We start from the raw sequence: 11,700 nt of genomic DNA on the forward strand, positions 1-11,700 counted from the left end.
TGGGCCGGTGGGCGCTCCGCTGTGGCGGCAGTCGGAGACACGGCGGCCATGTTAGATTCGGGAAAGGGCCTGGCCTCCGCTGTTTCCGCCGCCCGGCTTCCGGCTGAGGGCAGTCCTGGCCGTCTAGCTCCGAGGGACGGTGCGGGCGGTGAGAAGGGGTCAGTGCGCGCCGCCGCGGCTGGGAACTCGGGGAGAGTGAAGGAGACTTCTAGCCTGCGTTGGTCGCAGCGTTCCCCGGGCGTTCCTGCGCGTGAGGACCGGGTCTGTCACCTGGGGGCGGCCCTCACCTGGGGACTGGACCTTCACTTGGGAGTTGACCTCTAGCAGAGACGGCTGGGACGCGGTGTCAGGGTCCCTGCCAAGCTGCACGCCCCGCGCAGCTGCCTGTGGCGTGCGTGTCGGTGCTTCCGGTTTCCCTGTTCCCCGGGCAGCGGGAGGGAGGGCGTCCCCTCTGCCGCCCGGGACGTTAGGCCCAGCTCGTCCCCACTGCGGACGTAGCCCGCCGGAGGCTGGGTGCCACGTGCCTTCCTCAGCCGAGCTGTTTGAGTGCCCGCTGCTGGTGTGTGTCGGAGGGCCTGCCGGCCGCGCACGCGGGGAGCCCCGGCACGGAGAGCTCCTCGGACGGCCAGCCTCTGCTTTTGATTGTGACGGGACCCTGGTTGGGAAAAACAGCAGAAAACCCTGGCCTCTGGTAGCTGAAAAGAGGGGGACAACTGTGGACAGTGGTTCTAACTGGCCTGGAGATCTCTTTGGTACTGAAATGGTGTGTGTGCATGTGCAGTGCTGGTGATTAAATCAGGAGCACTCCCTCTCTGACTACACCTCCATTCCTTTTTAAAATTTTTATTTGGAATCTCACTGAGTCACCCGGTGTGGCCTTGAACTTGGAATCTTCGTGCCTCAGCCTGCAGGTGTGGCTCTTCATGTCCAGCTTGGTACCAAATTTTTGTATTTTTTTCTGTACCATTTTGGTTTTTCTGAAACCACTAAAGTCTCTTTCTGCTTTTTCCCCACTCCCCACCACATGGTCTCTGCTCCTTCTGATCTGTAGATGCCCCTTCCTCAAGGACGCCCCCTCTGCTTTCTCTGGAGCGCACCAACTTCCTAACCATCTAATCAAGCAGTGGTGTTAATAAATGGTAAGTCCCGTGGCATGGTCTCCCTTTGCTTCTGGCTTTTCTGGATTTCACTGGATAAAATCAAACCTTCTTTAAATAACCCAGAAACATGAAGAAGCATTTTCCCTTCCTCTTCCTAGGTCTTCCAGGGGTGCAACTGGGTGGTCTCATGGATTCTCAGCAACTCCATGTCATAGGTCCCTGAAGCCATCTTTAGCACTGGATGACTGCTGGCAGGCAGTGTCAATGGCACACATTCAGGGCCATGGCCAGTGTGGTGCCACCTGGGGAAAGCCTGTGTTGCTCCAGGCCCCTGGGAAGTTCAGAGCACAGCAGGGTGGACATCCATAGTCCCATCCCACTGTTCTGGGGGGTGGAGCTCTGTAGCACCCTGAACCCCATGTCCCCAGCAGCTGTGCTGCGTCCAGCCTGCTGCACCCCTGTGGTTGTTCCTTTCTCATCTTTGGGATGTGGGCCTCCCCCAGCCCCTACCCTGCTAGCGCCTGTCTGTCTCCCTGGCTGGTTCACCTGATTCCCAGGGCAGACTGCAGGTTCTGCAGTAGGCCTCCCAACAGCGCTCGAAGCATGTTGGGACAGACAGCTTCTTATGCAGGATTCTCCTTTAACTTCCAGATTTCACAGCATTCCTGCCTGCCTCCCCCAGATCTCACAAACGTGACCTCGGGCATGGTTTCTGAAGCTCCAGGGTCTACTTGTCCTTTCAGAATGTGCAGGGTAGGCTGCTGACAGTTTGTTGTCTGTCCCAGGCACGTGAAGTCTAAAGCCCCACATGGCTGGAAAGAGGTCGCTCAGCCGGCGGCCTCTGCTGCTGCTGGGGCTGCTGGTTGCAGTCGCTGCCGTCCACCTCTTCACCTGTCCCTACACCAAGGTGGAGGAGAGCTTCAACCTGCAGGCCACACACGACCTGCTGTACCACCGACTGGACATGGACAAGGTGAGGCTGCTAGTGCCTTTGGGGAGGACCTCAGCGTGCTCCCTGCCTGACCGCTGTGCCAACTTCTCCCTCTCTTGCAGTATGACCACCATGAATTTCCCGGTGTTGTCCCCAGGACGTTCCTTGGGCCTCTGCTGATGGCGGCAGTCTCCAGCCCCCTGGTCTATGTGCTTTCACTGCTGGAAGTGTCCAGGTTTTATTCCCAGCTGACAGGTGAGGGTGGACTGTGATAGCAGCACATGGTCTCTGTGGGGCTGGTTGCTTCTCATTTGGGAATGTTCTCCTTACATCTCCAAATGTCAAAAGCCCTCAGTTGCTTTTATTATTACTTTTTAAAAATTTATTTTTTGCCTCTGGGGATTGAACCCAGGGGTGGGGTGCTTTACCACGTAGCTACATCTCAATCCTTATTTTTCAGTTTGCAGCAAGGTCTTACTGAGTTGCTGAGGCTGGCCTCAAACTTGGGGTCCTTCTGCCTCAGCCCCCTGAGCCGCTGGGATCATAGGGGAGTGCCTGTACCTGACTGCTCTCGGTCACTTTGGGCCGAGGCTCAGAGCATGGCCTTGCAGACAGACCAGGGATGGGTGGGCATGCTCTGTGCCTCCACAGGGCTGGTGTGGGAGGGCAGGTGCCTGTGAGGCCTGGGGCTCCCTCCTCAGTGGGAGAGCCTACAATGCAAAGAGTCCTTGCTGCAGGACAGTGGGCCTGCTTTGGGGAGTAGGCAGACAGCCTCATGTTCTTGGGGGCCACTGTGCTGGCCTATGGACAGGTCTCTGGGACTTCCCTGTGTCCGTGAGATGTGTGGTGACACAGATGCGTGTGCTGATGTTTGGGGCACAGCACACACAGGCAGTCAGCATTTCTGGCTCCTGGGCCAGGGCCGTTTCTGTGGGAAAGCCTGAGGCTCTCCTTGTTCTCAGTCTCCTGTAAGCTGCTAGCAGTCACCTTTTGGTGCCACATGTTCTGTGGAGCACCAGAGTGTGTTGCTGCTAACTGCACTTTGTTGCCTGTGTTTTTTCCCCAAACTAGACTGAGAACCTTATGGTTTTTCTTTATGAAAAGAATCATATGATGTATATTGTTCCACCATATGATTCTTTTTTATTTTAACTAATATATATATTTATTTATTTTAAAGGGAGAGAGAGATTTGTTTTAATATTTATTTTTTCGTTTTTGGCGGATACAACATCTTTGTTGGTGTGTGGTGCTGAGAATCGAACCCGGGCCGCACACATGCCAGGCGAGTGTGCTACCGCTTGAGCCACATCCCCAGCCCTAATATATTTATTTTTATGTGGTGCTGAGGATCAAACCCAGTGCCTCATGCTTTTGGGGCAAGCGCTCTGCCACTGAGCCATAACCCAGGCCCAATGCCTGATTCTTTTTAGGCAGTGATCATCATTTTTCCTCTTCAGTACATTTTTATCACATCTAATGCAGATCATACTTAAGTTTTCCCACTCACTCAGACGTGTTATTCTCACAGCCCATTTATGCAGCCTGCATGGAGACCTTTTAAAGTGCAGCTCTGCTTCTTGGAAGGACTGATCAGGACGTGGAGGTTGACCACCACCTGGGCAGCTAGCTAGTTATGCCTGCTGTGCAGAAGTCTTGGGGCCGGGGCAGGTGGAGAGGGTTGGGCCACAGTCTGCGGAGGAAATCTGCACTTCCAGGTTGGGGTGCACTTTCCCCAGAGGCCTCTGTATCCTGGGCAGTGGAGAGACGCCTGGGCACCGAGCGAGGCCTGGCTGCCCTCTGCATGGCTGCCGTCTTCCTTCCTGACGGCACTAAGGCAGTCTGGAGAATGACTCCTCACAGGATGACAATAATGTCCCCTGGGACTGGGGCTGTATCATAAACTGTCACTGTCTGCCAGCCCTGTCTTGGGCACTCAGGGATGGTTAGACACCTAGGAAGAGAGAGGGCAGAGGTAGCCCTAGGTACAGGTGAAGGGCCTCAGACACAGACTCAGAGGAAATAAAGGAACTTCACAGAGTACCACGTGGAAGCCGCCAGTGGCATCTCAGTGCTAGAACGGCAGCTGGACTTGCCTCCTCGTGGACATCAGTTCCAAACAGCCGGAAGCATGCAAGGGAAGTGCCTGGTGCCGGGGCAGGCCCACCCCACAGACACCAGCTCGGCCTCTCGAGTCTGTAGCACCAGCCCCCTGAGGCTGCCCATGTCACCTGGCCTGTGATCTTCACAAGGGCACTTTGTAGTCCTGGCCTCCAGAAGGCCATTTCTTCCCAGCTTCAGTCTCTGGCAGCAGCCATGAGGTCTGTCTACTCCAAGAACATATGGTATCTGCTAGCCCTGTCCTGGGCACCTCCACAATCCCACTGGCCCTGGGCAGCTCCCATCGGCATCCTGCCCATGGCCACTGTTCCATTCCTGGGCCCCTGGCCAGCTCGCGGGGCCCAGGGCAGAACTAGGGCCAGGCAGTGCAGTTCCCCACAGAAGTGCCAAGGACAGGGTGCTTCACTGTCCCCTTCAGTCATGGACTTTGCTGTCTGTCTGTCTGTCTGTCTAGTCAGAGGAGTCCTCGGGCTCAGCGTGATTTTGGGACTCTGGGCATTACAAAAAGAAGTGAGGCGACAGTTTGGGGCCACGGTGGCCACCATGTTCTGCTGGGTGACGGCTACACAGTTCCACTTGATGTTTTACTGCTCGCGGACGCTCCCCAATGTGCTGGCCCTGGCTGTGGGTATGTAGTCACAGGCTCTGCCGGAAGACCCTGCCCCGAGCTGAGCTCCTCAGAAACACCACCCGTCATCCGAAGCCAGGCCCCTCTGTTCTCAGGGCTGGGTTCAGATGCACCCACTGCATGGCGGTTGTGACTTACAATACGATGAGCCTCCCTCGTGGCGTGGGTGTGTTCTGAACTGGGTGGGACTGTGACGGGTGCCCATGTCTTGCAGTCCTGCCGGCCCTCACGGCCTGGCTACAGCACCGGTGGACCCGCTTCATCTGGCTCTCGGCCTTTGCGACCATCGTCTTCCGGGCTGAGCTGTGCCTACTGCTGGGTCTCATGCTGCTGCTGGCGCTGTACCACAGAAGGGTCTCTGTGGCCAGACTGCTGCAGCACGCCGTCCCCGCGGGCGCGCTCTGTCTGGGTAGGTTGGCCTTGCAGGCTGGGTTCAGGTGGATTTCGTTTTATTTCACAAGGACGGAAGTTTGGGTTTTAAGAAATGTTGAACAGAGTTACCTCGACTTTAGAGTCCTCAAGGGTCTTAGTCCAGCTACCCGCAAGCTGTTCTCTGTGGTGGCTCCATGATTGCTCTCTGCTGCTGCCTGGGGTCCTCTGCCTGCCCCTCTGTCCTGGGAGCTGCCCAGATGGGTGGAAGGCCTTGGGTGGGGAGGGGCAGCTCGTCTGCAGCTCTGGGAAGCTCTTCTTGAGGAAGTGGTGTCCCCCGCATGGTCAGAGGCTTTCCTGTGAAGCAGACGGTGGTGTCTGTGGCCAGCAGGCCACTCAGCCCCTGGGGAGGACTCCAGGGCTTTCGTGTGACAGGTGGCCATGCTCCTCACTGGGAAACTTTGTTTCTACCAGGACTGACGGTCACTGTGGACTCCTGTTTCTGGCGCTACCTTGTGTGGCCGGAAGGAAAGGTGCTCTGGTACAACACTGTCCTGAACAAAAGTTCCAACTGGGGCGTATCCTGTGTGCCTCTGCAGGGGGGGTGGGTGTTGAGGACTCTCCTCCCTGGCTCCCTGTACCCACCCTGGGAGCACCCACCTCCCTATGGCGCGTCCCTGGCCTCCCTGAGTCCTGGTGGTGACCCACCCTAGAGAAGTGCTGACTGTGGAGGGTCCCAGACACACGTGGGTGGTTGTGGCTCCCCAGTGCCCACGGCACCTATGTGCTCTGTTGTTAAAAGTGAGGACAGGGGCAAGAGGAGGGACCCCCTCAGCTGTGCCTGGGGTCCCTCTGCTGTTTCTGAGGTGCAGGCTGAGCCCTGGCCTTTCCTGAGATGTTGGCCCTGGTGGGTCCCACGAGGGTCCCCACCATGTTTAGGAGGCTGTGTAAATAGGAGGCCGGTGAGCCATGACCCTGCTGCCCAGCTGGGGTTCCGCTAAGTGGACGTGGCCCTCTCACCCACACTTCCTTAACCCTGGCCGGAAGACCTCCCCACTGCTGTGGTACTTCTACTCGGCCCTGCCCCGGGGCCTGGGCTGCAGCCTTCTCTTTGTGCCCCTGGGCGTGATGGACAGGCGGGCACGGGTGCTGGCTCTGCCGGCGCTGGGCTTCGTGGCGTCCTACTCCCTGCTCCCGCACAAGGAGCTGCGCTTCATCATCTACACCTTCCCCGTGCTCAACGTGGTGGCCGCCAGAGGCTGTGCCTACCTGTGAGTCCCGCCCTCCTGCTGCTGTCCCCCTTCCCTGTCCCTGTGGTGCTGGGCGTGAAGCCAGGGCCCGGACTGCTGCACTGCAGCTTGGCAGGAGAGCTTGCTCCCTGGTGGGCACTGACAGAGGGGACATGTTGTGAAGCCTGGGGGGTGGGTGCGATGGCCCCCGGCACTGCACCCTGCTGGCTGGTCCCTGTCCGTAGCTGTGCTTTGCTGCCTGCCCTGGGGCTGGCCCATGCAGTGAGGGCACCTGGTGGGCACACTGGCTTGTCCATATAGGAGCCAGCTTCTGCACCACTGTGGCCACGGGAGTGTGTAAGGTGGGGCTGGGCCCTAGTCCTGCTGGGTGTCTGTCTGATGGTCCTGGATGGCCAGGGTAGGGTCAGGCTGTACACTGCAGGCTTTCCAATGCATGACCCATGGCAAACAGGAACCCCAGCAGGGCGGAAGCCCTCCCGCAGGCCCCTAGGCCGGGGCCACTCCAGAGCTTGCTTGCTCAAATCCCTTGCTGGAGTGGGGTGGGCGAAGTCACATAAGCTGAAACTCTGCATCTTAGTTGGCCCAGGTGGAGGAGAGGCCAGCCACGACCTTGACCTTGGTGAGCTTTCTGTAATGAGCCAGAGTCGTGGCTCTCTTCCATAGGCCATGCAGCGCGGCAGCACCTAACTCTAGTCACTGGTCAGCCCCAGGGCAGCAAAAGCCTGGGCATCTGGGTAAGGCCAGGCCCAGACTGAGGAGAGCACAGCTGGGGACGTGGTTCATGTCTTGAAGGTGGAAGCCAAACATGGGGGTGACACTGTTGGGAATTTAGACTGGGACAGGTGGGTAGCCCGGCCTGTAAGGAAGATTGCAGGCCAGCGCTCGGAGGGGTGGAAGGTCACAGTCACAGATGGGGTGGCTTGAAGGTCACGGTCAGCAGCTCTCAGGGATAGGACAGGACAAGAACCCATTCTTGCACAGAGGGGTCATGCAGGGGGCCCTCAGCAGGGGACTGTGTGGGGAGCAAGGCCTGGCTGGTGGTTTTCCCATGGTGCCTGAGGCCTGGTGCCTGGGTCTGTTTGCTTCTACCTGTTCACAGCAGAAGCAGAAGCCCCCAGGCCCCGCAGTGACTTGGGAATCCTTAAGAGCATGCGTTGTTCTGAGAGTTTAGGTTTTAAACTGGCATCTCGGGTGGAAAGGCCTCCTGAAGGGCCTGTGACCACCTATGCGAGGGGGCTACATGTCCTTGGTGACTGACCAGTGGGAGCAGGTTGTCCTGGACATTGCTGGGCACTCTCCTTGTGGAACTCAGTCATTCCTTTTTCAGGCTGAATAATTACAGAAAGTCTTGGCTCTACAAGGCGGGGACCCTGCTTGTGGCGGGACACCTGGTGGTGAATGCCGCCTATGCTGCCGTGTGCCTGCACGTTTCCCACTTCAACTACCCTGGTGGCATCGCCATGCAGCGGCTGCACGAGCTGGTGCCCCCCTGGACAGGTGGGTGCCGGGGTGCCGTGGGCCCGCCTGTGGGCCCGCGTGGTCCTCACCCAGTGTGGTCCCCCTAGATGTCCTCCTGCACATTGACACAGCCGCCGCCCAGACAGGTGTGTCGCGGTTCTTGCAAGTCAACAGTGCTTGGAGGTATGATTCTGGAAGCGCTCCTCTTTGAGGCCATCTCCAGGTCCCCATGGGGCACCCAGGGCTGTGGGGAGGGCTGTCAAGTGGCACAGGTGAGGATGGGTGTACATGGGGATGGCCCGATCTTCTTCCCCAGATACGACAAGAGGGAGGACCTGCAGCCCGGGGCGGCAGACATGCTGGCCTACACGCACCTCCTCCTGGAGGCAGCCCCCAGCCACCTGGCCCTCTACAGGGACACACACCGTGTCCTGGCCCGCATCCTGGGCACCAGTGGTGTGAGTCTGAACCTGACCAGACTGCCTCCCTTTGATGTCAACCTGCAGACCAGGCTGGTGCTTTTGGAGAGAGTTGTCCAGCCGTCCAAAGGGGATAGGTGACAGCATGCCCCCGACACTGCCCCCAGGGCAGGTAGGGCTGGGACCTGTCCACCACCATTCCTGGGACACACAGCTTGACAGGACAAGGGCCTCAGAGCTGTTGCCACAGGCACTGGTGGCCCTGGGGACCCCTTCTCATCATCCGGGCACTCTCACAACCAAGAGGGGATAGCAGGCCAGGCAAGACCGTCCCAGCAGCTGGCTGGTGGTGGCCCTCACTGTGCACTGCCCCCAGGTGCACCTGCTGCCCATGGCCAGGGCCTCAGCACCTGCCCTCCCGCCCCTGCAGCTTCTGTGCTCACAGGCCCTCACATGCATTCAGGTGATTTCAGGAGGTAAACATGTTGAAAAGAATGAGAATGAACGTCTCAGATGTTTTCTTAGGCAGTGTCTCTCATTTGCACTTGCTTCTGGAGGCCACCCTGTCTAGCACTGCGTTGGGGGGGTCTGATGCAGTCATGCTGTACTGAGCACACTTCAGGGTGGGATACTGTCAGGCACAGGGTGACGGAGGACAGGTCAGTGCCGTGAGCTCACGTGCACACTGCAGGCACTGCACGTGTACATGCGGGTGCACGGGCATGAAGACGTGTTTCCTGAGTCTGCTGAGCGTGAGCTGTTCACAACAAGCCCATGGGGTTCTGGGCTCCCTCTACCCAACTCTGTTCCACGGTGAGAATCCTGGCTTCCACGGGTATCCACACATTGACTGCTTTGCTCAATGAGAAGACATTAAATAGTTTGAGAATTGCCTTGTCACACAATTGCACAAAACAAACCCACCATAAAAAGGTGAGCTTTGTGAGGGTTCTTCACTCCCACCCGTGACTACAAGGGGTAATGCGGTCCTGGGTTTGGCTGCTCCCGGCCTGCGTGGGGTCGTGTGGGGCCACTCTTCCCCTGCAGTCCCCGAGGCCCACCGCCCTTCCTCCTCGTGGGCCTGTAGACCATGACACGAAGCTCCAGAGCACACTCCTGCGGAGGGCAGGTTCGGGCACCCTTTCGTACAGGAAGTCCCAGCGCGCATTCCCCTTCTTACGGGAGCATCTGTGCGCATTTGCCCTCTGCTCTTTCCACCGGCGGAATCTCCTGGAAAGTGCTGCGTCGGGATGTAGACGTGCTGTGGCTACTCGTCCGACCGCTCTCCGAAGGGGCATTTAACTGATTTCCAATATTCAATAAAATACAGATTTGGTGACAGCGAGTAACTAGGAGCACTTGTATTTTCCTACCGAGCATCTCCAGGGTACATCCTGGACGTGGGCACGTGGGTCGGACGGACAGGCCAGTCCTGCTGGCCTCGCCAGATCCCTCCGCAGGGTGCTTCTGTTTGCTCCTCGCAGGGTCAGTGCTTGGCCTCTGTCCTCGTTTCCCGCGCCAGTGGAGCGAATGCCCTTTCTGCTGGTTCAAGGGCTGTTTGTGAGCCGTCTGTTCGTTTCTTTGATCCCTCGGTAGGCTTTTATTAAGTGGACCAGACATCTGGGGGTGTCCACCCGCTCCGCATCCCCATGCATTCCGAGTGGACTTCATGTAGAGTCCTCCCTGGGGCCAGCCACCTGCTCCTGCTCGCACCCTCAGCTTGGCAGGGTCGCTTGCCCGCCTTAGGGACCTGAAGGATTTTCCAGCTGTTGCTTATTTTGGAACCTGCACGTTCCTTCCTGCACCCTGGGCGCCCGCGCAGGTGAAGCAGGCCAGCGCGGCACCGGGCCTCAGCCACGCACCTCTGAGCCGGCCAGGGTGGCCTCTGGGTGTTCATGTTCCGGGGCTCACGTCCTCGGTTGGGTTCTGAGAGTGGTGCACACTGCGAAGGTTTATCCACATTTCATTCCCATCACCCAGCCGGGCTGTAGCTTGTCCCCTTGCCTAGCCTGAGATCGTTCACTTATGCCACGTCGCCCTCGCACTTGCAGTTGGTGCTTTGGTGATCGCACCCAGGGTGGCCCGCCACCCACAGGAGCCGTCTCTTCTAGAATATCGTGTAGGTGAACTCCCTGAGCTTTGGCTCCTTTCATCCGAGTGTCCCGTTTCACCCTCTTCATTTCTGTTGAAAAGGTGCACCTGCTGCCCAAGTAATCACTGGTGCTGGCAGAGAGACCTGCGGGTGTTCTCCGGGGCTCAGTCTCTGGCAGTGGGACGGCTGAGCCAGAAGAGGACGCCTGCACCGGGCACAGATCGCAGTTGTGGCAACAACCGGGCACACACGTACTGTGCATCCACATTTAAGAAAAGTTTTGAGCTCCTACCCGCAGTGTTGGGAGAGCCCCACTTGTTCTGCATTCATGCCCGAACTTGGCGGCGTCAGTTTTTAAAATTTGAGCCATTCGAACAGGTGTGTGGTAGCAATTGTGATTTTAATTTGCATTTCTCTGATGACTAATGAAGGTAAATATTTCTTGTGTGTATTGGCCATTCTCGTCTTTTTATTTTTATTTATTTATTTATTTTTTAAAGACAGAGTGAGAGAATTTTAATATTTATTTATTTTTTCTTAGTTCTCGGTGGACACAACATCTTCGTTGGTATGTGGTGCTGAGGATCGAACCCAGGCCGCACGCACGCTAGGCGAGCGCGCTACCGCTTGAGCCACATCCTCAGCCCCCATTCTCGTCTTTTTAAATGAAGTATCTTCAACTATTTTTGTCATTTTTGGGGGCTCTTATTTAGTTGTGAGCGTTCTTTGTGTCTTCTGGATATAAGCCCTTTGTCAGATTTTTCTCTACAAAACATTGCCTAATTTTTGGAAAAGTTTTATATCTTTATTCTTGTGTACCTGGTGCTTGGTGCCTTGAGAAAACACTGCCTAGCCCATGCCACGGAAGAGAAAAGGCAGATCATGACAGGCTCATTGGTACAGGGACACGGCTGGCATGCTGCTGAGGGGACCGGAAGTCTCCAGGGCAGGTTTTTTTTTTTTTTTTTTTTAACTATTTTTTTTTTTTAAGAGAGAGAGAGGAGAGAGAGAGAGAGAGAGAGAGAGAGAGAGAGAGAGAGAATTTTTTAATATTTATTTTTTAGTTCTTGGCGGACACAACATCTTTGTTGGTATGTGGTGCTGCGGATCAAACCCGGGCCACACGCATGCCAGGCGAGCGCACTACCCCTTGAGCCACATCCCCGGGCCTCCAGGGCAGTTTTTGCTGAGCAGTGCAGGTCAGTGGCCACCTGGCTGTGGTTGCCTGGCTGTCCACAGCATGGCTGCATCCCTGCACCTTTCTCCACACCCTACAGCATTTCTGTTGGGTATGTGAGGGTCCTAGAAATGGCCCCTCAAAATACAGTGCAT

At 57.0% G+C, this 11,700-nt stretch overlaps 1 protein-coding gene across 7 annotated transcripts; it reads left to right on the forward strand.

Moving 5' to 3' along the window:
* The first annotated feature begins 1 nt into the window (after window position 1).
* Alg12 (ALG12 alpha-1,6-mannosyltransferase) lies at window positions 2-11,277 on the forward strand. Of its 7 annotated transcripts, XM_077798327.1 has the most exons (12): window positions 8-911; window positions 1,052-1,139; window positions 1,886-2,073; window positions 2,154-2,286; window positions 4,607-4,780; window positions 4,995-5,189; window positions 5,624-5,727; window positions 6,197-6,420; window positions 7,727-7,896; window positions 7,965-8,040; window positions 8,174-8,448; window positions 8,968-9,657. In XM_077798327.1, exons 3-11 carry the CDS (start codon window positions 1,909-1,911, stop codon window positions 8,415-8,417), a joined length of 1,485 nt encoding a protein of 494 aa, XP_077654453.1. In that variant the 5' UTR covers window positions 8-911; window positions 1,052-1,139; window positions 1,886-1,908; the 3' UTR covers window positions 8,418-8,448; window positions 8,968-9,657. The 7 variants fall into 7 exon arrangements, with proteins under 7 accessions (XP_077654454.1, XP_077654453.1, XP_026269339.2 ...); XM_026413554.2 differs by having other exon boundaries at window positions 8-935; window positions 8,174-9,657; XM_077798326.1 differs by having other exon boundaries at window positions 8,174-9,657.
* The last annotated feature ends 423 nt before the right edge of the window (window positions 11,278-11,700 follow it).

This window comes from Urocitellus parryii, chromosome 5 (genome assembly GCF_045843805.1).
Source record: "Urocitellus parryii isolate mUroPar1 chromosome 5, mUroPar1.hap1, whole genome shotgun sequence".
NCBI classification, from domain to species: Eukaryota; Metazoa; Chordata; class Mammalia; order Rodentia; family Sciuridae; genus Urocitellus; species Urocitellus parryii.